Genomic DNA, 27,266 nt, shown 5'->3' with positions numbered 1-27,266 from the left:
TCCTACCATAGAGCATACTATTTTAAAATAAACTTTTGGGTTTTTCATGTGTTTGTGTATGTATGTGTGTGTATACATGAGTACAGGTGGCTACAGAGGCATCCGATCCCTTTAGAGTGGAATTATAGGCAGTTATGAATTGCTCAGCATAAGTGCTGGGAGCCAAACTTGGGTCCTCTGCAAGAGCTTAACCTCTGAACCATTTCTCCAGCCCACAGTAACTTCTTTCTAGTGAGTGCAAGTATCTTAAAATAATGACTGAAAGTATACTAAGAGCTGAGGAGGTCACTGAGAGCCATAGCACAAAACCATGAGGGTCTGAGTACAACCTCCAGAGCCCATATGAGAAACCGTATGTGGTGGAGCATGCTTATAATCCTAGCATGGGGAGGTGGAGACAGGAGGCTCCCTGGAGCTCACCTGCCTGCCAACCTGGCTCATTTGGTGAGTTCCAGGCTAATGAGAGACCCTGCTTTAAAAAATCCAAGGTGGATGGCATCTGAAGAACAACACTCAAGTTTGTCTTTTGGACTGCACAAACATGCACACACAAATGTGAGCATATCTGTACACAAAACCTTTGGAAGTATTATAGAAATGCATAAACTTGTAGCAGAGTTATTTATAGTTGTGGTCAGTTACCATGTACATGTTCTTACCTAGCTGATAGCACACTGGCTTTACCATAGGCTTGCAAGTCATAAGGCAGCCATATTGCCTGCCAGTGGTAGGAATTTTTCAACTCCACTGTAATTGTATGTGCCCTCCCTCATATACTTGGTCTGTGATTAATGGAAACATGAGGTATGCAACTGTACCTGCAGTTGTGTATAGAAATGGCTTTTGATGATAAAAGACATTTAAAAGCTGAAAGTCTATGCAGCAAACCATGGACAGTAGTTTTCTGGTGAATGAGGTGCTTCCAGAGAGATGAGATAGAGAATGAAGAACATTTTCTTCTCCATTCTTTGTGTGCCTCTCAACTTTGTGGACTTTTCCCCTTTTACTTTGAGCAATTGGTGTCCTGTCTGGATTTGATGGCACACACCTGTAATCCCATCACTGGGGAATTGTACCCAGGGAGATTCAGAATTTAAGGCCAGCCCGAAGTTCACGAAACCACATCTTTGGAAAAGCAACCTAAAGAGATAGGGATATAGCTCAATCGGGAGTATCGATCACTCAAAACCCCCTGGATTTGAGACCTAGCATCTCACAAAGCAAGCGTTGCGGGGGGGGGGGGGGGGGGCAGGGGGCGCACACCTGTAATCTGAGCACTGGTAGAGACAGATACGTCAGAAGTTCAGTGTCATCTTTAACTGTCTCATGAGTTCAAGGCTAGGCTGAGCTACGTAGACCCTGTCTTAAAACAAACAAGATTGGTATCTTATATTGTGGTTTCTATCCTTGCCTTTTAGCCCTGGAAAAAACTCGAACAGAATTATTTGACCTGAAAACCAAATATGATGAAGAAACTACTGCAAAGTAAGTGTCTGTGTGACATCATCCTCTGGTTTTTGCATTTGGTCAAGATGACCCTGCTGTTGCTAATCCACAGAAGATGGCTTATGAGATGCTCAACCTCCTGTCATGCTGCCAAGATACAGTGTCAGCCAAATAAGTCTCTTGCATCACATCCTTTCTCACTGAAAATTCTCTTCCTCGTTACAGAGAAGTCCAGTGTGTGTGTGTGTGTGTAAATGATTGTGCACATGGAGAAGTCAGAGGATACCTTGGGGGAGTCAGTCCTTGATGAAACAGGGTCTCTCTTCTTGTTTCTAACCTGCTCTATACTCTAGGCTAGCTGGTCCATAAACCTCTAGGTGATCCTTCTGTCTCCACCTCTTGTCACACTATAGAAGTGCTGGATTACAGATGTGACCACATCTGACATTTTGTTTGGTATTACTTGACTTTATGGTTTGAGAGTATTCAGTGTGCATGTGTGTGTGAGCACATGCGTGGCTGTGGGCACACATGCTCATGTGTGCACCTGGGTATGGAAGTAGGAGGCTGGGGTCAGGTGTTTTCCTCAGTGGTTTGCCACCCTGTATGTTGAGTCAGGGGCTCTCACTTGAACCCAGAACTCACTGACACAGCCACTTGCTTTGGGGATATCCTGTCTTTGCCTTCCACTGCTGGGTCCAGGATTCAAGTGGCTACTAGGGCTCTGAACCAGTCCTCCTGCTTGCATGGCAAGTGCTTTACCCACTGAGCTTCATTCCCAGACCTCCTTTCTGTGCAGTTTTGAGCAGGGCTTTCACTGTGCTATTAAGGCTGGTCTCAAACTCCTGCATTCAAGCATCTGCTTCTGAAGTAACTGGGGCTGTAGCTGTGCTACTGTACCTGTGCTGTCGAGATGTAAGGGGCGTGTGAAAGAAGCAGGCCACATTGGCCTCTTAGAAGACCTGCCATGGTCCTGAAAGTTGTGCCCCCGGGTACAGTGGGCTGATGAATATAGAAAGTTTGAATTTCAGCTAGCCTGGACTAAATTTTCATTCATCTGATTAGAAAGGAGTGAGTAGAGCTAGGAAGGTGGCCCAGACTGGGGAGTGCCTGCAGCAAGCACGAAGACCCAGATAAAAGCTGGGTTTGCTAAATGGGGAGGTAGAGACAGGCAAATCCCTGGGGCTTCCTGGTTACCCAACTTATATTAATTGATCCTCAGGACCCAGAGGGAGGGAGGGAGGGAGGGAGGGAGGGAGGGAGGGAGGGAGGTAGCAAGCACCTGACTTCAAAAATAAAATGATGCTCCTGAGGGACATTACTCAAGTTTAACCTTTGGCCTCCATACCTATATGCACATGCACAGACACTGCATGCTCATGCACGTGCGCGCGAACACACACACACACACACACACACACACACACACACACACACACACACACACACACAGGACCAGAGGAGACCGGGAGTGTAGCTGAGTTGAGAAACTGCTTCCCTCATATTCATGGAGCCCTGGATTCATGTGTATTATCACATAAAACCAGGAAAGAGGGAGCAGAAGGACTAGGACTTCCATTATCCCTGACTACAGAGAGTCTGAGGTCAGCCTGAGCTCCCTGATAGCCTGTCATAAAACCAGCAGAGAAACCAAGTGTGCTGGCACATACCTGTAAACTCTGCTCTGGGGAGGCTGAAGCAAAAGGCTTGACTCAAGTTCTAGACCAGTCTAAGCTATTTAGCAAGACCCTCTCGTAAGCTAAATACAATAAATTGCTGCCTCTCTGCATTCTCCTCCTCTCAGTTCTAGGAAGGACTGTTACCTCATTCTCTGCTTCAGGTGCAACTTCCTTCTATTTTGTTGGACCAGACATATTTTTATTCCTATGGATAAGTCTACACTGGGGTGAAATCTGTTCTGGGATGGTCTTAAACATCTCTAAAAACTCAGAATGCTTCAACTTGTGCTGACAGAGACCCTGGGAAGGAAGTGGGAGACAGAAGAAGGAAGGCTTTGGAGAAAAGGCTGCTGGGAGAGCGAGCTCTCTGTTCCCCATCCACACTGTGCCCTCCAGGGCCTCTCTTGTACAGGGCATAAGAGCAGCTGCATTCCTGAGAGGCTGTGGAGAGTGTTGGAGTGTGTGGAGAACCAACCCTGCAAGGACTGCGAACACTCACAGCAGAACCCCATGTACATTTCCTGTCAGTTTAGAGGATACACACTGCTTGTCAGTCATTCAGACCACTGACCATCCCCATTTAAAAGGAAGCCATGGGGACTGGAGGATGTAACTCAGCTGATAGGGTACTTGTCCAGGATCCACAAGGCCCTGGGTTTGATCTTGAATACTACAAGAAACAGGTGTGGCAGCACATGCCTCTAATCCCAACACTTGGGAGGTAGAGGCCAGGAAGGGGAGGAGTTAAAGGTCATTTTCAGCTATATTGTTAGAGGCCAATCTGGGCTACCCAAGACCCTTGCGGGAGTAGGAGGTACAGGTCAAAGGCAACAAGGCCACTTGGAGCCCTCCACCCCCATCCCTAACTGCTGCTTTTGCCGTCATTTCAGCTGTGCGTCAGCTGGGACTGCTCGGCTGGCTATGATAGGGACAGTGGCAGTAAAGTTTTCCATGTGTAGGCTTGAAGCAAAATGTAATTAGCCTTTATGCACAGAACAAGGCCCCATTGATGAGTACAGCTGGTCTTTGTTTGGTCCCATCGCTGAGAGTGGGAGGTAAAGTGTTCGTCTTCATGTTTATTAATGCAAGATTCCGTAGACAAATGGCAAGCACAGTTTAATATTTGTTGGAACACAGGGGGGCTTGCCAAACAGTTGTTGTGTGAGCGGATTGCAGGCCCTCACATTATAACCATTGCTGGGTTAAATAAATGGATTATTTCTGCTTTTTTTTTTTCAATGTACCTCCTCCTCAAGTGGTCACCCTGTAGTCCCATTCTCCCCATGTCCCGTAGCAAATGCATATGTAGCTCCTTAAAGACCTTAACATGTTAGGAAGTCTGTCAACATGGATTTTACCATTCTCACTGTTCCCTGGGACTGTCTTCAGCATGCAATGGCCATCACCCTGAGAGGGGCCTGGCAGCTCACACTGCCACCCACTTCTCTCCACCTCTGTTGCATAGCAGTGTACTTTAAAAAAAAAAAAAAAAACTTGTGTGTGTGTGTGTGTACATTGTATATACTGTATTGTATTGTGGTGCACATGTAGTGGACAACTTGTAGCAACCACTTCTCTCCTACCATGTGGAGCCCAGGGATGGATCTCAGGTCACCAGGCTTATCCACCAAGCTCTCTACCCAGCCCTAGGCTTATTATTTCAGTCCCCGTGCCCCATATGTAGTTGAATAAGAAAGCAGGCTAAGCAAGCCAGTAAGCAGTTTCTTGTAGTATTGAAGATCAAACCCTTTTCAGCACCCTCTGAAAAAGACAGGACTTCCTGTTAGTCATTAGCTGATTGCTCAGAGAACACAAACTCTGATTTGCAGGCATGGAGACCTCTGTGCTCTAGCAGGACAAAGAGGCAGGAATTGAAAGAGGAAGCCAGGAGCTCGCAACATGACTGTCCCATGGGAAGTATGACGGGCATGCTAGTGAGCAGAGGTGGCAGCAGCCTGTATACAGAGGTTTCTGGACGACTAGATGGTGGATTTTCAAATGTCACCACACTTGCTGTTTGTGGCAGTCAGTGAGAAAGCCTATACCATGTTAACTGCATGAATGAGACATGGACAGGCAGTGCCCAAGCAGGCTGCTGCCCCCTCATTCAGCTTGAAGTAAAGTGCTGTTGCGTGCCTAGTGCCCAAGGAGTCCAGTAAGGAGCATCAACTCCTCCGCAGCTAGAGATACCAGTGCTTCTAACTGCTGAGCTGTCTGTCCAGCTGCCACACCTCCCTTTTGTTTGCTTGTTTGTTTATCAGTGGCACTTTGAGACAGGGTCTTACTGAGTAGCCTTGGCTAGTCTGGAACTCACTATGTAAACCAGGTCTTAAACTTGTGAAGATCCACCTAACTTTGCCTCTGCCTCCTGAATGTTGGGATTAAAAACAAGCATATACTGCACATCCAGCCCTTGCACGGGTGAGGAGGCATCTCACTCTGTAGCCCAGGCTGGCTCTGAACTTATATAGCCAAGGCTAGCTGTGATCTTTCTTATACATATACCTCAGTAAATTTGGAAAGAGAAAGAGCGGTGTCCTGAGACCTCAGCAGTCCTGTCTCCCTGTCACTTTAAGGATGCAGTTGTTCTCCATCCTTCTTATGAGTCATCAGTTTCCAGTGTGAGTCGCTGTAATTATCTTGCTTGGATTAATTTCCCTAAAAACAGAGAAGCAAAGCCTGTCTGAGTTTTGAGGGTTTGGGCCTGAATAAAGAGTTCAGTGGGACCTGTCTTCTTTCCAGAGAAAGAAGTGCATTAGTGCATCTGGTAGGATTGCATCCCTGCACAAGGGCTCTGCTTTACATCTAAACTCAGTGTCACTGAGTCTCCAGGCTTTTCCTATTTAATCTCCTGGAGTGGGACTAGAAATAAGAGGTTGGTTTCTTGTGTTCAAACTCAGTAGACACTTGATTATTACTGTGTGTGCCTGTGTGTAAAGGTACACGTGTGTAGGCGCATACGGAAGTTAGAGAACAACCTGTCTTTCCTCAGGTGACCACGCCCCCACACTATACTACTACACTGTAATAGTCCTTTTTTCTTCAGACAATGCTTTTTAATATCCTGTAACTTACCCTGTGAGCTGGACTATCTGAACTACAGGACGAGCCTCTGTCTGCACCCCAGAGCTAGGAATTCAATGCACCCCGCCAGGCCCAGCTTTCTCTTCGTGGGTCCTGGGTATTTTACTTGCTCTTTAGATTGGAACAGCAAGCTCTTTGCCAGCTGAAGCATCCCCCAGCCCTTAAACTCTATCTACATTGTGAAATTTGAATTAGTTGCCATTTAGGTGCTGGTATTATGGGGATTAAAAGCTGCACATTCAAACTATTCCGAAGCTGTTAACATCTTAATAAACATGTGCCTTGAAGTTTACTGTGGAAGCCGCTGGGTTGTGCACACCTTTGATCTCAGCACTCTGAATACAGAGTTCAAGGTCAACTTGATCTACATAGGAGTTCTAGAATGTTGAGGAATGTTTCCAGGATATTGCTAGGATAGCCAGGGCTGTAGAGAGAGACCCTGTTTCAAAAGCCAATTACTTCATGAATGATGGTGTCACTTCTGTGCAGGTAGTTATATAAGAAAGCAAGCTAAGCAAGCCAGTAAGCAGTATTCCTCAGTGGTTTCTGCTTCAGTTCCTGCCTTGAGATCCAGCCCTGACTACCCTACAGAATGGACTATAAGCTGTGAAATGAAACAAACCCTTTCCGTGTCAAGTTGCTCTTGGTCACAGTAACCGAGAAACAAAAACTAATATAGTCAGTAACCCCACAGTAACTATAATTTAGTGTAGAAATGCCATATTTGCGCAGGCCCCATGTTTTAAAGTGTGAACAATTCATTAAGTGTATGGGCCCTTGCTAGCTCACTGTGACTGACTCTGTAGTGGCAGGAAGCACACAGAAGACCCAGTATTCAGTGTCCAGGTGATCTCCAAATGCATCTGTCCTAGAGAATTCAGGTCTTCCAGGCTGGTTACATTAAATCAAGAGAGATACTGGAGAGTTGGACACACACCAAGGGCAAGAAGGGCCCTCATTCTAAGATAGCTTGTAAGAAACTTTGTAGGCACATGCATATGTATTCATGTATGCTTGTGGAGTCAGAGGACTACCTCAGTTGTTCCTCAGAAATTGAACACATTGGTTTTTGAGACAGGGTCTCTCAGTGGCCTGGAATTGTCAGCAAGCTCTATGAATCCAGCCTCCACATCTCCCCCTCACTTAAGAAACTTTTAGGAAGCAGAATGAAATGTTTCCTATAGGAAAGCCAGAGCAGAGCCAGATAATTGAACTCATTGTTTTCCTTCACGGCTTGTTTGCCCTTTCATTCTCTTCCTAAGGTGCTAGATGTTGAGGAATGTCTCCATTTGCCAGAAAGACAGTGGGGTGTCTCATATTTCCCCCGCCAGACCGCCAGTTCTGAAGCGAGCCTGCAGAATGAATTTTTAATGCTGAACGTTATAGCATTGCTTCTGCAGCCGCCGCATTGCTCTCCTGAGCCTACAGATTTAATGCTCGGATGAGCAGAGTGAGGACTTGGGGGCACTCCACACAGTGAGAATTAACCCCCCAACAACCACACTGGTGCCCTCCTATCTGCAGAAAGATAATCCTAAGGAGTTAAAAGGAAAATTAAAACTCTGTAGTGTTCGGAATGTTCTCCAAACAGCCTGCGGCACAGAGCAGGGCATAGTCTCCGAATTTCATCAGACAGTGTATATTTTTACCTTTTCACTTTTTAAACTGTGACTGTTCTTACTTGGAGGTATTTCTGTGATCTTTCCACCCTTAAAAAAGCTTTACAATTTGCAAGGTTTACAGAATATACAGAAGACTGGAGACTCTCCAGTTCCTATGAAAAGCCCAAATGGAATCAGAAGTCCAGAATTGGTCGCTAACAATGGGAAGGGGACCATTCGTATTCACTGGCTAATTCCAGTTCAGGCCATATGGTTGATTGTTATTTTCCCCTCAGGAGCTTTCTATATTTTTGAAGTTTTCAAAATTAAGAAGAACAAGTTGTATATAAAAATTGTTCAAGCCTAAATAAGTCGGAGAAGGGTGGAATCTTCAACAAGCAGTAGAACAAATGGCTGAGAATGTACATAATAAGCTAAGGCTGTGCTCTATACCAATTAAAGCCTGGCTGTCTTAAATATAAATGTAAAAGAAATCATGAAAACACGAAGACGGGTTTTAGGTGGGGATTTATATAATAAGTGGGTGGAAGAGCCTGTTTAAGCATGATGCCAAAAGTAGAAAACTTAGGAGATATTGAAAGCTTTGTGGAGGAGGAGGGTGGACAAGATGTAAGAGCAATATGAGGATGGATGAAACATTCATGGTGTGTAAGCAGGAAATGCCTAATATATATTTCTTGCAAAGCCGTAACAAAACATTAGAGGACAGTAGCGTGGACAGGAGGATGGATGGATGGGAGGGAAGATGATGGACAGATGGTAAGGTGAGTGCATAGATGGGGTGGATAGACATGGATGAAGTATTTACAATTTATTAGATACGTACAAGGTTAATATGTATCTCTTATAAAGCAGTAACAAAAGCCTGGATAAATTGGACAGATAAAATGAGGTGATGGATGGATGGAAATGGGATGAGGGGTGGGTGAGTGGGTAGATGGCAGAAAAGGTAAATGGAGGGTATCTCAAACTGCTTTCCAGAGCTTCCTTCCTTGCAGGCAGCTTTCCTTCTGTTTGTGGTTTCAGTTCCTTCCTACTAGAAATGAAGTATTTTCCCTCATTCCAGAAACCAAGGGTGCTCTTGACTCTCTGCTACCCTGCTGTCTAATCCATCTCAGTCTCTCTCCCATAACTGTCTTCCTTCCTCATGTCTTAGCTCCACTGCTACCACTATAACCTGGCTTGTTACTCTCTCAGTATCACTTTTGCCATATCTACTTGTCTGTCACTGCCAGTTTCTCCCTGGATGAATCCAAGGATCTGCTAAAAGTTGCCAAAATATAATAATCCTGTTCTGACTGCTCTGCTTGAGATCCTCCCCTTGCTTTTTCTCCTGCCTCCAAGGACAAGTCCCAGATCATAGTTCTGTGCACGGGGCACTTCACAGTACAGTTCCATCTCATGCCAAAACCAGCCCCCACAGAATCCCTGCCCTTCCACACCAGTGTGCTCCAACTCCAGATGAGATGGTACTCAGGGTTGTCCCCCTTCTTGCCATGGGGTCTATGGAGAAATCTGATTCTGGACCCAGAAGAAGTACATCTTTATGATTGTTAATGTTCAAGTGTGGTGGAGCAATTTTCCCTGTGTGAAGGCCATCAGCAATCCAGGGTAGTTTCCCATGTGGAGCCTCGTCTGCAGCACTATTACTGTTTTCCCATCACATGCAGTCACATAGCACAGTTCAGGGGCTCAGTACCACTTCAGTGACTGGCCACCAATCATGTTACTTGCTTCCTACTAAATGACACCTCTTGCTTCAACACAAATTTGAATTTCTTTTAATATTGCATTAACTGTTCTTGGAAGTAATTATTGTTCTTAGCAAATGAATATATGAGACATTCTAGGGCTGGGGCTGTAGCTGAGTGGGTAGAGTGCATACCTATCTTGCAAGGAGCCCTTGGTTCAACTCCTACTATTGGATAAATTGGAAGTATAGTGTGTTTGTAATTCTGGCTGTCAGAGTCAAGGTCATCCTTGCCTGCATAGCAAGTAAGCCTAGCCTACATGAGCCCCTGTCTGTAAATTAATATTTTCAGAATCATGTTTGAGTGAGATGTGGCGTTGTACACCTATAATCCCAGGTCTGGGAGGCTGACACAGGAGGATTGTGAGCTCAAGGCCTGTGGTTACAGGTAGGCAGCACCACACCCAAGTCAGTCTTCATATTAGAACCCAGTTTGTCTAATATTTTCATGGAACAAGTCAGACATAAGACATTACACATCCCTGGCTTTTTTCTGCCCATAATTCCACCCTTTCTGCCTAAATCTTTATCGTGATAAGTTGCCATCGGTCTTTAATTTCTGTGTCTGTGCACTGTCTGACTGCTTCCGTTGTGGTTTTTTTTTTTTTTTTTTAATGCCTTTACTCACCTAATTTCCACAGTGTGCCTCTTGTCACTTTATCAAGTTTTATAAATTAGCTCAGGTAGTAAATTTACCCTTATTTATATTTAATGCCCCTGCAAATAATTAGCTCTCTCTCTTTCCTGGCATTTTGAAACTTGATTTTCTGTAGATAGAACATAATACTTCATTGTTTTGATTCCCCCGTGGTTTTTATTTGTTTGTTTGCTTTTTTTTGTTTGGGGGTTTTGTTTTGTTTTAAGATTTTTATTTATTTTATTTATATGAGTACACTGTAGCTGTCTTAGACACACCAGAAGAGGGCATTTAGAGCAGCTGTAAGAAAAGACCCTGAAACAGTAAGGCTCTTAAATGGAATCGGGGAGTTAAAGGGCTAAGGTGACTTTTTAAGACTCAGATTTGTACAGAAAGCTCCATCATTTAACAACCTGGTGGCCAAGCCATTTCCCTCCACATGATATTTTGCTGTTTGGGTGTTTTTAAGAGCATGGAATTGCTACAGTGCCCTGATTTACTGTTTGTTTAACTCCAAGAGAAAACTTTATATTGCAATTAACCTTTCTATTTTTTTTCCTTCCATCAGAGTATTGTGGACTTCCTCTGTGGTATTTTAGTGATTAAACAGGACGGAGGGCATCCTTACAGACATGAGGCCAAATTCGATGAGGTCAGAGTGAGGGGAAGGGATGGGCTGTGTGGGGCCAGCAAGTCTGCCCCAGCCAAACTGTCTGACACTTCCCAAATAGAATAGGAACCTCTGAATTATTCATTTTCAAGTTACCCTAAAAAGCCACTTATGTGATACCCCAGTGCAGACTTTCGGTGCCAGCTAGAGGAAGAGGAAGGCTTTGTCTTTTCCTACAAATGTTCTGCAGCCTTACAGACCTGCTTGTGCAACTTCACATCCCAGCCCTTTACCTAGGGGTGAAGAACGCCATCTTAGAACTTCAGGGCAGGGCCATGAAGGGGCTGTGGGAGCCTCACGTGACTGGGTGTGCAGTTCTTTAGACTCCTGTGAAAGAGGCTGAGAGGGTGAGACAGGAAATGGTCTTGTACTTGTGTTGAGGTACTACAGGGTTCAGGACAGGGTAGCAGGGGCTGAGAACAATAGATAGCCAGGATTCAGCTGTATGGTTGGGTGGTGGTGGTGGTGTTGTTGTTGTTGTTGTTGTTGTTGTTGTTGTTGTTGTTTTGGTTTAGGCTTTTTGTTTGTTTGTTTTTGTTGTTTTATTCTTAGCTTCTGCCACCCACCCTGTTCCTCACAGTTTCTATGCCAGTATAGTACTTAGAGGAGAAAGAGGTAATTAGAGGCCTTTGCATCCTCAAGTAAGAGGGTGGCTCCCTGTGCCCTTGAATGAATGGGTCATCAACTGCTCTGCCCTGGGCCTGCCTCCTCACCTCTTTATAGACCAAGGCAGAGGCCTCCTCTGCAGTGCAGGAAACACTCAGGATGGAGGTAGCAGGCCAACAGCCACATGAATCCTTGTGAGCTTGGCCTGCGCCTGTTGGCCACAGGTCAGTGCCACCCATTCAGGACACGTTAAAGAGAGTACTTCATGGGCAGCTACAAGCAGCACAGTGAGGGTGCCTAGATCCCACTGCTAGGAAAACTTACCAAAGCAAAGCACTGTTCACTGCATGCTGAAGGAGTCTGTTCAGACTTCTGATTGTACACATGTGGGTATGGTGGTATATGCCTGTAATCCCAGGAGGGTAGAGACAGGAAGATCAAGATCTCAAGGTCAGGTTTAAGGTCAGTCTGTGCTACATGAGACCCTGTGGTCTAAAGATAAAAGTAAATAAAAACTGTTAGGAAAGTGAAAACTAATGTTGGGGGAAAAGCACATGGTTCCTGAGGTATTCTGTAACCGTTCATCTGTCCTGCTGCACAGTTCAGGCCTCTCAGACTCCAGAGCTCAAAACTCACTGGTCAACTGTGCCACCTACAGCTGACAGCAGCTGGTATGCTAAAAGGAACTGTGCAATTCAAGGGGACACAATGTTGATAGAATAGAAGAGGTTCACAAACCGTGAGAGGCTGTCAGGGAGCCAGGCCATAGGCAAGAGCATAAGTAGGTACCAGTGGATGCGGTGTTGTAGCCACATGCTTGTTATCTGATCTCTGTGGATGCCCTTTGTCTTCAGAGAGGAGGAGGGGCTTCAGAAATGATTCAGAAATGAAGCTCAGCACCTTCTGCCAAGCCTGACGACTTGTTCAAACCCCTAGGACCTACCTGATAGGGGAGAACCAACTCCCACAGTGGTCCTCCTACATGTACCTGAATAGTCAATCTAATGTGATAAAAATGGTTTAAGCTTTTGTTTATTTCATGTCTGTCCTACACACATGTCAAAGTGTGTGTGAGGAAGTCCAAAGACAGCATTTGAGAGTTGGTTCCATCTTTCTGCCATATGGATCTTGAAGATGAAACTCTCTCAGGTTGTCAAAGTTAGCAGCAGGTACTGAGCCAGCTCTCCAGCCCTAAGAAAATGTTTTTATAACTTACTCCACTCAAGATTACAAAAGAAACCAAGGGCCACACTCATGTATAAATATTTATATAAAAATACTAAATAAAGTATTCACGACCACACCTGAGAGCTCACTAAATGTCCGATACAGCTCAGCCAGATGGGGACAAGTGGCAGCTAGTATAATTTATCGTATTAGCAGGTCAGAGGAGAAAATCCATTTCATTAGCTACATAAATGCTTAAGACCTACTTAAAGAAATCGATGCTCATCTTTTATTAAAATGTCATAAGAAAGTAGGAGATGGGTATTTTATTAACACAGTCTAAATGTATATATTTAAAGCCAAAAACCAGCAATATGGTGACTTGTGAAATAGTGAGTTAACACTTAAAGTCCACAGCAGGCAAGGATTCCCTCACTGTTGTCTTAGTTAGAGTTAGTTACTACTGCTGTGATCAAGCACCATGTCCAAAAGCACCTTGGGGAGGAAATGGTTTATTTGCTGTATATTTCCTCAGTCACAGCCCACTGAAGGGAGCCACGGTGGGGCTGGCACAGAGGCCATGGAGAAGCTCTTCCTACTGCCTGCTCCACATGGCTTTCTCAGCCGCTGTCTTGTTATCCTAGGACCTAGCCCAGGGGTGGCATCACCACATGGATTGGGCCCTCCCATATCACTAATAAAGAAAATGCCCCACAGGCTTATTAGAGCCAGATCTTACTAGGCAGTAGCTCAACTGAGGTTCCCTCCCCACAATGACTGTAGCTTATGTGTCAAGTTAAAATAAAACTAGCCAGCATCCAGTATGGAATGTCATAGAAATATATGCCAGTATGGTTCCACCTCCCCTCTTTCATGCCTGTGCATGTGTGTATAATCACACACATGTGAATGTTTATATAGATACTAGACTCCAACTACCTTCGTTTTTTGGGGGTTTTTGGGGAGGGGGGTGCGGGGGTTGTTTTGTTTTGTTTATTTGGGGTTTTGTTTTTGAGACAGTCTCTCCCTTTTTCCTGGAGCTTGCCAGTTCAGCTAAAGAAGATGGACAGTAAGTCCCAGGATGTGCCTGTCTCTCTGCCTCTCCATTACTAGGATTCTAATCTCCATTACTGGGATTATAAGTGCCTGCTACCGTGTCCAGCCTTTGTTGTGTGGGTTCTGAGGATCCACTCAGGTCCTAAAGCATGCAAGGGAAGCACTTTACCAACCATCATCCCAGCCCAATGAGTTTCCCTGGGTAAAGAAGCAAGAAGCATTATGGGGATACCAGCAGATTCTTTGCTGTCCTCATATGCAGATAAGGGCTTAATATACTGTGAAAGACCACAGGAGCCATAGAAAGGCTGTCACTAAATTGACCTGTACAGCTGACTCCTTGTGGCTCAAACCTGCCCCTCCTCCTGACTGACATGTGACTTCCACATCCTATGCAGCTTATATTTATTTTCTTTTGTAACAAAATATCTGACGGAAGCCACTTACAGAGGAAGGTTGATTCTGGCTCCCACTGGTGGGGAAGGCATGGCAGCAGTGGGAGGCTGCTGCTCACAGGACCCCCGGCCAGTCTCATTCAGACTCTTCCTACCTCAGTTAACATAATCATCAGAGTTCCTCACAGATACGCCAGAGGCTTTTCTCATGACTGCTTTCAGACCTTGTGAAGTGACAGTAAAAACCATCACAGGCAGCTTTTCAACTACAGATTGTCCCTGCTCTTGTCCCAGATCCTTCTCTTTGTGCCAGGCTGGGAGAGGGGACCTACATCCTTTGCAGGGATGACAGTCCCCATCACAGAGCACCCTTCCTCAGAGCCAGACTCCATCCACCCCCTGACCAACCTGTTCTTTCTGAACTTGGACTCAGGCCCTGCCCTAAGTGTCTCAAAAGTTTTTTCAGATGACAAAATGATAGTAATAATAATTAGGGGCTGGTGAGATGGCTCAGCAGGTAGAAAGGTGCTTGTTGCCAAGCCTAATGACCTGAGTTTGATCCCTGAACTGCACACAGTGAGAGAGAACAGACTCCTGCAATTTCCCTCTGACATACACACGAACACACACGCACGCACGCGCGCGCACACACACACACACACATACATACGTACATACATACACACAATAATTAACTAAGGTAAAATTCTGTAGCATTTACATAGAACATTCTTGGAATCACCATATGGAACTTTTAATAGCTAATCTGATATGAGCTCTATAAGTAGTTCTACACTATATTGCTTGTCAAATGAGGTGCAAACCTGAGGTCCACATGAGGGTGATTCACACATGGAATCTTTACAAGTAGGACATGAGGACATGGAGGACTGTGCACACTGTTTTCCTGGCGTCACTGACGGATGGCTAAGATGATGAGATATGCAGCAGCCTGGCGCTGGGCCGGATGGTGCTAGCACTCAGGAGGTTTGTGCGAAAGGAAATACATGGTGTCTGGCCTGGGTATAATTTCCTTTCCATCAACCTTGACTGTGTCCTTTGAAGTTCGTCATAAAAATGGTATGTTAGCCCGGAGAATACCCTGAAATGATGCGCAGGGAAACAACTGAATGAAATAAATATATATATATTCTAGACCCTGTACTTGAAGTCAGGGAAGAGCATAAAACACTGCAGGTTAATAGACAGCAGATGCCATGTTGCCAGCTCACAAAAAGGTGAGCAGATGAGGTTCTTATAACAACCTGTGCTGAGCGAGCAGTTTGTGCAGTATTACAGACTTTGAAATAGAAAAGATTTTAGACAAATGTCAGTCTCAATCTTCAGGAACTTTGAAATGGAAAGAGTGGCCAAGCATAATGGCACATCTATAATCCCAGCACTGAGGAGGCAGTCAGGAGGACTACAGTTTGAGGACAGCTTGGGCCACATGAGACCATGTCCCAAAACAAATTAAAGAATGAGAACCCTTTATAGCCATATATGGTGAGTACACACTTGTAATCCCAAAGGCTGAGGCAGGAGGATTCTTATAAGCCTGGAACTACATAATAAGAACTAGGCCAGGAAGGGCTATAATACTCTAGTCTAAAAAACAAGGGAGGGAGGGGAGAAGAGGAAGGGATGAAAACAAAGCCTCTCAAAGATAACGGCCCCCTCCAACATTTCCAGTGTACTTACTAAGGTCAGGTGATTGGGTGGGCTTCATTTTATTGGCCAATGAAGTGCAGCAGTATGTTTGAGAGGATGCATCCTAGTTTGCTTCTCTAGAGCAGTCAGGAAACACTACCCCAGAGCTACTTGGGAAGGAAAGGGTTTATTTGGCTTCAACTTCCAGGCTCATCTGTAGGGGAGGGGGCACCAGCCAAGGGCTGAGCCCTCCCACATTCATTCTTAATGAAGAAAATGGCCTAGTAACTGGCCTACAGGTCTGTAGATGAAGGCAGTTCTTCAGGTGAGGTTCCCTTTTCCCAGGAGACTCTGGTTTGTGTCTAGTTGACAGGAACTAACCACCACAGGCCGGTTCATCAAAACCTAGTGGAGCAGTAACTCAAGGTGGAACCCACCATGCGGATTCAGGCTATGCTCCACACAGAGCTCAGGAATGCACTGAAGTTCTTAGCTAGCAGTGCACAGCATGGTGTAGCATACCTGCCATCCAAGCAGGAGACCCTGCTGAAAATAATTTAGTTGTAACTACTTGTATTTTCTTTGACCTAGAGAAAGGGTGTGAAGAGTTTTTTCTTCTAGAAACTAAAAGCGGGCTTAAAGTGATTATCTATGGAGAGGGGCTGGGGTTAGACATTGTAGCTCACTTGGTACGCTTGCCCAGCATACACTGAACACTGGGCTCCATCCATACCACTACATAAACTGGATATTATGGCACGCTCTTGTGAGCTCAGCACTCAGGAGGTGGAGACAGGAAGAGTAGAAGTTCAAAGTTGACTTCAGCTACATAGTATGTTTGAGGCTATACTGGTATGTATCACAGCCTGTAACAGAAATTTAATATTAATAATAATAATGTAAACTTTGCGGCAAGCCTTGTTCCCTCACTGCCTCCTACAGTCTCTGGGAATGACAACCTCTCTAGGTCTGGGTATCACCACCACAGGCTTAAGGTTTGAGTCACTCTGTCCATCCACAGCAGAGCAGTGTTGGCAGTCTCCTCTGAGTCCAGGAAAGCCATGAGTGTCCTCACGGTGAAATGCACAGCTGCTGTTATCACATTCAATATTTTGCTTAGTTCTGTGGTTAGCAACCAAAGTTAGACTGAACCACCAATGGAAAACTTGGCTTCACTTTTAGGGATTGCTTCAAACAGCAGAGAGAGCACCTTCAAACAGCAGAGAGTAGCATTTTATTTTGTTCTTCAAAATTGCTTTACATTTTTTAAAATTTATTTTCTCTCTCTCTCTCTCTCTCTCTCTCTCTCTCTGTGTGTGTGTGTGTGTGTGTGTGTGTGTGTGTGTGTGTGTGTGTTAAAAGAATAAGAGACAGGCAAGATGGCTCATCGGATAAAGGTGCTTGCCAAAAACCTGAGGACTTAAATTCAATCCCTGAGTCCCACATGTGGAAAGGAGAGTATTGGTTCCTTAAAAGTGTCCTCTGTCCTCCATAAATACAACATGCCCCCACCCAAACACACACAAAATAAATAAATATAATTCTTAACTTTAAATGAGTTTTTTTTAAAAAGGATCAAAGAAACAGCTGAATGATGTGGAAGATAGAAGTTGATATGCCAACCTTGTCCAGTCAGATAGATGAAATGGCATGAAGATTAGTTAGCAGAACTAAAGAAAGATGACACCACTCTTGAAGAAGCATCCTAGAATACAAGGAGCTGTCCTATCTGAACACATTCAGGGTCTGCTTGCTCGCCCAGGCCTGGCTGATTCCCAGTGCCTCCCAGATTCTGCAGCCAGCTCTACAGCGGCCTGAGGAGAAGCTCCAACCCTTCCCCAGCATGTCTTGCCTTGAGTGCTCATCAGCCAAGTATCTCTGGCCTTTCATCCCAAACCTGCAATGACGGCAAGACACTTACCTACCCTGGGCTCTATGCTTCCCTCATGGTATGATGTTGTCGTCGTCGTTAGAACTTCTCTTTCTGTGATGAAACACCATGACCAAAAAGCACATTATGGAGGAACTTACACTCCCATATCACTTTTATCATAAAGGAAGTCAGGATAGGAACTCAAACAGAACAGAAATCTAGAGGCAAGAGCTTATTTATGCAAAAGGTATGGAGAGATGCTAGTGTGGGCTAAGAGGTGACTAGTGCATTTCACACTGCAGCCCATATCTCCATCCTTGCCTACCCTACAAGCTACACCTGCTCTAAGTGCCCTGTGTCCTAGTAAGGCCCTTGGTGTCAAGGGCATGTTCCTCAGGGTAGACGTTTTCCAGCTCCTTCTCTCCTGCTCTGGCTAGCAGCTGTTTCTCATCCAAGCCTTGTGCACTGCCTCTGAAGCCCTCCCCGCTTCCTGCCCTGAGGGGGCTTCACCATCATTGCTTCTGAATTTTCCAGAGTACAATGTTCACAGCTCCAGTCAAGACATAATGCATTTTGTTTTTTCTTTACTTTTGAGACAAGGTGTCAAGTAGTCCAGGCTAACCTTTAACTCACTATGTAGCACAAGATCACTTAGCGCTCTTGGTCTTCCTGCTCCCATCTACAGACTGCTGGAAGCACAAGCTTGTACTACCCTACCCAGGTTTATGGGGTGCTGAGGACTGAAGTCAGGGCTTCATGCACACCAGCCAAGCAGTCTACCAATTTGAGCCACATCCAAAGACCTGTATTTTACTAACTTTTTGGCTCTGTTTGCCCAACATGATTAAGAGTCCCATAGACACATGAATATCAACAAAGTGAATGAAGAGCCTCATTGGTGGTGTACACCTGATGGTACACTTGAGCAGTAGAGGCATGAGGATTGGGAGTCTAGTCATCCTTGACTATTAAGGTCTGGTAAGGTGCTCATGGGTAAAATCACTTGTTTCGTATGCCTGAGGGCCTCAGGTTGATCCTTTGAGCCTACATTAGAAGAAAACCAACTCCTGAAAGGTGTCCTCAGTACTACGGCAGGAATGCGCACACAATAGTAATAAGTAAATAGTGAATAAAAGCAGTAGCCTGCTGCCTATGACATATACTTTGTCCCATCGGCCACTGTAATCCCTTGCAGGTTTGTCTGGTCTTCTCCTTGCGTGGATGTGGTTATTCTGCTTCCGTCTGAGCTAGAGAGCCTGTCCTATGATCACTTCAATGCACCAACCCAGTGAGGACTAACCTCTATCCCTCTTTTCCCAGGGCCGATGAGATCGAGATGATCATGACTGACCTTGAACGAGCCAACCAGGTAGGCTTCTAGAACCTTCACCATGAAACCCCAAAGCTCACCCAGTCAGTTCTCTTGGGAGACACCTCACTCCAAGATGTGGTCATTGTGGCTCCATTTTCACATCCTTGAAGGAAGTCTAGGAACTCAAACAGGACAGGAATCTAGAGACAGGGGCTTATTTATGTAAAGCCATGGAGGGTGCTGCTTGCTCAGCCTGCTTCCTTACAGAACCCAGGACTAGCCCAGGTCCTGTCATGAGAAGTGAGAAACACATCCACAATACTAGTCCTAGGAGTGTTGGCTTCAGTTGGTGTCTGAGGCACACATGCATGAGGGGACTTGTTCTTCTGATCCCGTGGCTCCAGTGCACCTGTCCCAGGAGCGTCCAAATCATGGCCTATAGGCCACATGCATCTCAGAATAGCCATTGATAAGGCCCAACATAAAGCAGTAAACTTATTAAAAAAAAAAACCACTGTGAGATTAGCTGATTGATTGGTTGGTTTGTAGTTGTGCAGTCCCCAAGTGTGAACATTGAGGTTGACACTGTCAACTTTCCAATGTCAGAAGGTTGAGCATGTCTGATGCCTTGTCCCCAGGTATGCATTATACCATAGAATTAATTATTATCACCTTCTAGTAGGCTCCAACTGCTCTACTGAAGCTCCCATCGGACAGTTATCTCAGCTAATACCCAGTTATCAGACATACCTTTCTGGAAACACACAGCACAGTGCGGGGCACAGAATAGTCACATAGTATCAGATGGTTCTAAGCACTCAGCTACTCATAAAGCCTTTCTTCACAGGCCCTGCAGGGCAGTAAAACATTTTACTTTCATATCTAGTGCTCCTGGCTCTAACTAGCTATGAAACTGATAATGACCTCGAACTTCTGATTTTCATGCTTCTAATTTCCTAGTGCTAGAATGAGTGTGCACCACCACAGTTGGTTACTGCAGTGCTAAAAGATGAAACCCGGGTTTTCATGAATGCTAGGCAAGCACTTTGCCAACCAGCTAAGCTGCATTCCCAGCCAGGTTCCATGGATTCTTCACTTGGGGGAAAACCAGTTAAAGCAGAAATTAGTTTCTCAGCACAGGACATGGCCTGTAGCGTCTGCCCACTCAATTTTATAGCTGGGTAGCCACAGGCACTAGAAAGTTTTGAATTATACATTGAGTCACCCCACCCAGTGAGTTCAAGGCTCTCTGTGAAATGAAAAGTCTCCCAGAATCCCTGCAGAACCTACCCCTCGCCCCTGGGAGTTCACGGGACACCTGTCTTTCATAGGCTCTGGTCACTCTGACTTGCACCAGCACTCAGGGAAAAGTGGTGTCCATTTCTTCCCTGATGAGATTCATGTGAAGCCTAAGCGGGAAAAGTGGTGTAGGAGGAAAGAATGGAACGTGTGGCTCTGTTACTCCCTTAGGAGAGGGTCAGGGCAGCGGCTGGTACTTAGGCCTTTCCTAAGGTTCTGGGCCTGGCCTGTAAGGGCTTTCTGTGGAGAGTGTGGCCCTGGTCACATGAGGTTTCCTAAGCAGTCTTAGCCACCCAGAATAGTTGTCCATTCTCTAATGCTCCATAGCGCAGTTGATCTAAGCAAATTGTCAGAACCATGGCGCTTTATCTGCAAGCCTCCACACTGACAGCAACATGGTCAGGACTCTTAGAAATACGGAAACTCACTCAGTGCCTGCTCTATCACTGAGCTGGGACAAGAAATCCAGGAGTCTGTCTTAAGGTTGTCTTGGCACATTGCAGAGTGGTTTGTTTCTTGTTTGGTTTTAGGTGTTTGGTTGTTTGTTTTGGATGTGTTGTTTTGTTTGTAACTTGATTGCAGAGTTGGCTCATGTGAACTTTGTAGATGACAACATTGTGTTACAATGTTAAAAGGGTAGGTGCCCTTGGTACAGCATCTGAGAAGGGAATAAGGAAGCCCCAGAGGCTGTCTAGCTGACTGGGGTGGGAGAAAATAAAAGTCTACAGGGCAAACACTGGTGCTGTCATTGAAGGAAAGCTAGGCTGTGTGTGAACAGCAGAGTGGCCTGACGGGAAAGAGCCTGGCAGGTTAGGGGAAGAGGGACTTCATTCTAAGAACAGTGGGCATACTGGGAAGGTGGAGAGGCTGGATTTGTGTTCAATGAAAAGGACATTTGGGGCTGGAGACATAGATCAGCCTTTAGAAGCACATACTGTTCATGCAGAAGACCCGCACTGGGCAGTTCCCAAGGATCAGACGCCCTCTTCTGAACTCAGGGCTCCTGTACTCCCATGCTCACATACCCACACACATGCACACAATTAAAAATAAAATAAACCTTTAAAGATTCCATTTAAAAGAAATAAAGGAATCGCTGTAGATAAAGCTACGATAAGGAATACGGGTGGGAAGGCCAGAAGCCAGGGAAGCAGCAAGCAGCTCTGCTGACAGGACAGGAGAAGCCTATGGAGCTGGACAAGAGCTAGTGCCCAGGGAAACAAGGCCAAGGTAGCAGGAGCAGTGTGGGGCTGCACACAGCCACAGATTGCTATAGGTGTCACATGCATCTAGACCATGAGACCTGCCCGGGAGGAACAATTTGCTAGTTCATTGGTGTTTAGTGTTGGTTTTGCCCTGGGCTTATTTCAGACATTCTACTGAGACCCATAGTGCTGTCTCATTGCTCAGAGATTATGTCTCTACCCCGAGGAACCAGCAAAACAGGCAGAAACCACTAGTGGAGCAGGGGTGTGTCCTCGGCGTGTTCCATCAACACTTGCACTTCCCACACTTGCAGGAATAGTTACTGCACTATAACAGTTAACTGGCCACACAAAGGGAAGGTTCTGGGCTCCTGAGTTTCTTGATAAGTAAACCTTAGCTTGGCAAAGCAAAGAGCATGAAGAAGCCGTGTCTTCCCTCCCCTGTGTGGGCTAGCTGCCAGCACTACCTCTCCCTTCCAGAGCAAAGCCACAGGAGTGAAGACTGGAGGAAGTTATTTAAAACAATTGTTCTCCTCCCATTGACCTGGCTGATGATTATGGAACTAGGCAGTTGTGAAAGACCCCTTGTGCTGGGGTTAGGGCTTCTTTGGTTGTTTGTTTCTGAGGAGCCTCATAGCCCAAGTTAGTCAAGTTCACTCTGCATCTGAGGATGATCTCAGAGTGCTGGAATTACAGGCATGAACTGCCATGCAGTTCATGCTGTGCTGGGGGTCAAGCCCAGGTATTCTTCTGCCAAGGGTTTTCTGTGCTAATAGGTCAGCACACCCAAGTCACAATTCTAGATTTGGCATTCTTTTACCCTCCCCCTGTCTTAGTGTATTCTCTGTTGCTGAGATAAATACCATAAGCCAAAAGCAGCTTGAGGAAGTTTATTTTACCTTTCATGTCACAGTCCCTCAGGGCCAAGAACTCAAGGCAGGAACCTGGAGGCAGGAACTGAAGCAGAGGCTCAAGGAACACTGCTTACTAGCTTGCTCAGCTGCTTTCTTATAGCTCCTAGGACCACCTGCCTAGAGGTGGCACCACCCACATCAATCATTATTCAAGAAAATGCCCACAGGATTGCCTACAGGCAGTCTGATGGAGGTGTTTTCTCAGCTGGGTTTCCTCTTCCCAGATAAGTTTAAGTCAGGTAGACAAAAAACCTAACCAAAACACCAGTCCTCCAGTACCTGCTTGTCTCCTGCATGGAATGAACAGGCTTTCACTCTATACTCTCATTCATTCAATCGACTCTGTACCCTGCTCTTAGCTGTCCTGAATAGGGATGGTCATGCTAGCTTCATGGGCCACAGGGCCAGACACATGCACGACTGGGTTCGGCATTCCTTGGTTTGACCCTGTCTTGTATTTGGGCCCCAGGACACACTGGGAGCAGTAAAAATCTGTGCAAGTTTGCTCACCAGACTTTGCCATAGTCCTGCTACTATGTGACTTGTCAGCCTGACCTGTGGTAGCCAGCAACACAAGTGGTGACTGGAGGGGGCCTTATTGCAAATGCCACATCTGCCTGATACATGTGGTGACAAGTTTCTCATCTCCTGCCGAAGACCTTCACCAAGTTCCTGCAGAACCATCAGGGTCACCTCTGGCAGTCTCCTGTGTCTCTGGTGTGCCATCACCAATTCACACACTAGGCCACTTTGCTGCTGGAGAGACTTCCTTGTCTCAGATTTGCCTGTACCTGTGTTTTAGTGTCACGTGTGCAGAAATGGCCTAAGCAAATAATTATGACTTAAGACCAAAAGGGGCAGAAGATTATACTGAAAGCACCACCACCACCACCACATAAACCAAGGGAAGTAGCCAGATGTGATGGTTCATACCTGTAATGCCAGCACTTGGGAAGTGGATCAGGAGTTGAGGACAAGCCTCAGCTCTCTACATGAAACCCTGCCTCAAAGGAAAAAAAGAAAAAGAAAAGAAAAAATGGTCAGGGGTTGTAGGTTAATAGAGTACTCACCTATTGTGCACAAAGCTTTGCATTCCATCCTTAGAACAATAAGGCAGAAAGATCAGGAGTTCAGGTTATCTTCAGCTACTTAGTTTGGGGCAAGCCTGGCCCTGTCTCAAACACTGAAGTCACCTATTTTAGATGAAGCACATATTGGCCTCAGAAATGGTTTTAATAATTTGACCTTGTCACTGGTGTACACAGTCACCATTGGCTTTGCAGAGTAGCTGTTCTCCATGACAGCAGCCACCAAAGGTCAGCACTGTCGTTCCTTGTCTCTCCTTCTCCTCCTCTATTCTTTTGTCTCAGAAATTGTGGCTTCTCAAGAAAAAGCATAAGGGCAACCACACATGGTGCAAGTGCTGGCCCTGTCTCAGGTTCAAGAGCCTGTTCTGTGTTCCCCTGGCTCTGCCTCTGCAGGGATGGGCTTGTTTGGGAGCACATGGAAGCATGCAGTGCCCTAAGCCACCATGATGAGGTCAGCTCTGAATCCCAACCATAGTCGTCTGAGTTATGGCTTTATCAAGGGCATGAGAGGCTCCAAACAGGGAGCACCAGCCCAGGCAGCAACCCTTCTTGTCTGCCTCAGCTGCCAAGGGAAGGCTAAAGTTAGTTCTTCCAATCTGGAAACAAATTCACCACAGCTCCCAGCTAGTGTCTGTCACCCTATCCCGTGTCCCTTCCCTGAACTGCTCTTGGTTTTTATCCCTCTGGTCTGTAGCTTTTAACCACACAGATTTCAAGCTGTTTGTTAGTAGCAGGTGCATTTAAGACTAGAAATGTTTGTAAATATGAAATCAAGAAGTTGCACTAAGCCAGGCAGAGGTGTCACACGCCTTTAATCCCAGTACTTGGGAGGCAGAGGCAGGAGGATTTCTGAGTTCGAGGCCAGCCTGGTCTACAGAGTGAGTTCCAGGACAGCCAAGGCTACACAGAGAAACCCTGTCTCGAAAAGAAAAAAAGAATAAGTTGCACTAAAGTAGCCAAGTTAGGCTGCTTTGGAACAGTGACTTCCAACAGAGCAACTTTATTTACTTGGTTTGGGTTCGGGTTTTCTATTTGTTTTGTTTCAGTTTGAGACAGGGTGTCATATAGCCCAGGCTGACCTCAAACTAACTATAGCTGTAGCTTAGGAATGATATTAAAATCTTGATCCTCCTGCCTCTGCCTCCTCAAAACTGGGATTACAGACTTGTGCCACTATGACCAGTTTATTCAGTAATAGCATTGTACCCAGGGCATGCTATACAAGCACTCCACAAACTCAGCCACATCCTAGCCTGTAACTACAGAGACCAGGCTAGCCTCAAACCAAAATAAAAGGCTTGCACCACTATGCCCAACAAAGTTTTGCTTTGCTTTTTTGAAACTACATCTCTGGTATCAATCAGGCTAGTCTCAAACTCACTACCCTCTGAATCAGCCTCCCCAAAGTTGAAGCTACAAATGTTACCTTCCATGCCTCACACCATCATGAACTTGGTACAAGTGTGAACCCAAGGAGGCTAGCTGACACCTCGGTCTGTGATGTGAGTACTTAGCCACCTGGCATCTTCACAGCTTTTAAGACTAATGATGAACCAGCACCTGGGCTGTCCCCAGCTCCAATGTTCCAGGAGACAGCCAGTGTGGTAATGCTACCTGTTCAGCATCTATCAGAACGTCTTCCTTAAAGAGACTAAGGCATTTGTCAAACTACCCATTATTCCTGGCAAAGCTGTGAGGATTGTGTGCTTTAAGGTTTACCTCACTAATTATGGAGGAATGTGCTTTTCAGTCCAGTGTCTTGAGTCAGAGAAACTGGGGAAAACAGCTGTTGTCCCAACTTCTTATAAGGCTGAAGCAGAAGGATGGGAAGTTTGAGACCAGGCTAGGCAACTTAGTTTGTAAGAACCTGTCTCGAAATAAAAAAGAAAAAGAGAGCCTGGAGACATGGCTCAGTGAGTGGTTAAGAGCACTGGCTGCTCTTCCAGAGGTCCTGAGTTCAATTCCCAGTAACCACATGGTGGCTCACAGCCATCTGTAATGGGATCAGATGCCCTCTTCTGGTGTGTCTGAAGAAAGTGACAGTGTGCTCATATATATAAAATAAATAAATCTTGAGAGAGAGAGAGAGAGAGAGAGAGAGAGAGAGAGAGAGAGAGAGAGAGAGAGAGAGAGAGAACGAGAACGCAAGGGATTTGTGTCAGTGATAGAGTGCCGGCCTAGAATTCCCCAGTGAGAAGTTGGAAATAGGACTCATTGGACAGTTAGCTAAAAGCAGACATTTCTTTCGCCATCTTGTCATATTACCAAAAGCTTTTCCTGGCAGTTGCTTCTATAGACCTTTGGTTCTAGATTCTATGTGGAACAGAGATTGTGTTGGGAAACACTTGGCCATAGACGTGGAAAATTTAGGGCCATTCCCCAAGCTCCAGGAGACCAGGTGCTTGTCTACCATCCCTGCTTGGGCACATAAACTGTCCTTAGTAAGATTCTGACTTCTTTGTGTGGGGACTCACTGCTGCCACCAACAAGGCACTTGGGCTACTAGCCCTGCCATTGTACAAACAGATTAGCCAGCTAGCAGCAGGCCATCTAATTCATGTGTTTTTCTTTGTAGCTTCTCTCTTGGTAATTGGTGAAACAGTCCTGTTCAGCCACGCTGTCCTCATTAACCTTTTCTGGTTTGTTTTGTTGGTGGCTTTTTGTTTTGGTTTTTGAGACAGGATTTCCCACTGTAGTTCAGGCTGGTCTTGAGCTCACTGTATAGCCCAAGCTGGCTTTGAAATCACTGTGTAACTCAGGTGACATTGAACTTACTGTGTTGCCCAGGCTGGCTTAAAACCTACTGTGCCGCCCACACTGTCCCCCAACTCAGAATCCTCTGCCTTGCCTTTCTCATTCCCTTTTTCTAATAACAGAACATAAGCTGCCAAGGGTATAGAGAAGTGGCATGTCACTCTCAGTGCTGTCCTGATGCCCTTAACTGACATTGCCCCCCTGTCTTAGTTTTGTCTTAGACATAATAACAAGACCTGGATAAGTCTGTTGAGAAACTACTCCCACAACAGGTGCATGTGGTGAGCCTCTGTGGACATAGAGCCCCACCCAAGTGTCTGAGTGGGCACAGTGTTCCCACTCTATAGATATGTATGTAGAGGCTCCAGGAGCGTAGGTAGCTGTCCCTGCTGCCTCTGTTCCCAAAATGGCCTCTTGAATGGTAGGTACTGGAGTGGCTTGCTTCTTTGTCCCATGGCAAGTCTGAGTTTGCAGCTGTTATGGCCTTCTTACATGGGGGTCCTAAACAAACTACAAAAGGTTCCGCCCGCCATTTCTGTTGAAGCTCCCAACACTAAGTTAGACCCACTCACTGCTAGTCCAGAGCAGTCTGGCTAGCTGCAGATGCCAGCAGTCACAAACACTGTCCCATGAAGGGTTAACTGTGGAAGCCAGCTCATCCCTCACAAAAGCAGCCACATTTCCATAGTCCACTCATGGCAATGCACGATGGAAGAAAACAACCACAACATTGTGTGTATTGGGGGGAAGATACTGGCCGGAGTGTCTTTAATTCAGTGTTTACCCATGAGAATGACTCCCGGGAGTAATCCTGTGATAAAGTCTCTTCGGTCCATGAGAATAGAAAGAAATTGAATCAGAAGACTCTATTTCCACCGGTATTTATTCAGTCTGGGAAACCCAATGGGCCGGAGCATTAATACCAGCAGGGGATTCCTTGCTCCTAGCGTTAAATTACTGTCATAATCGCTCAATTATTTCTTCCTTGTACTGTTTAAAATAAAAATCCATCACATTCTAGGGTGTGTGTGTGTGTGTGTGTGTGTGTGTGTGTGTGTG

At 45.7% G+C, this 27,266-nt stretch overlaps 1 protein-coding gene across 11 annotated transcripts in view; it reads left to right on the top strand.

Annotated features, from left to right (window-relative positions):
* Nucleotides 1-27,266, top strand: part of Cux1 (cut like homeobox 1) — a 313,743-nt gene that overhangs the window by 202,612 nt on the left and 83,865 nt on the right. For all 11 annotated transcript variants that reach the window (XM_076923244.1, XM_076923243.1, XM_076923242.1 and 8 more), the window contains exons 8-9: nt 1,419-1,485; nt 18,956-19,004. In XM_076923244.1, coding sequence (XP_076779359.1) covers nt 1,419-1,485; nt 18,956-19,004 — 116 coding nt within the window. The remainder of the gene's footprint in view (nt 1-1,418; nt 1,486-18,955; nt 19,005-27,266) is intronic.

The sequence above is a fragment of the Arvicanthis niloticus genome, chromosome 24 (assembly GCF_011762505.2).
Source record: "Arvicanthis niloticus isolate mArvNil1 chromosome 24, mArvNil1.pat.X, whole genome shotgun sequence".
Taxonomy (NCBI): Eukaryota; Metazoa; Chordata; class Mammalia; order Rodentia; family Muridae; genus Arvicanthis; species Arvicanthis niloticus.
This window is presented reverse-complemented; position numbering and strand designations above follow the sequence as displayed.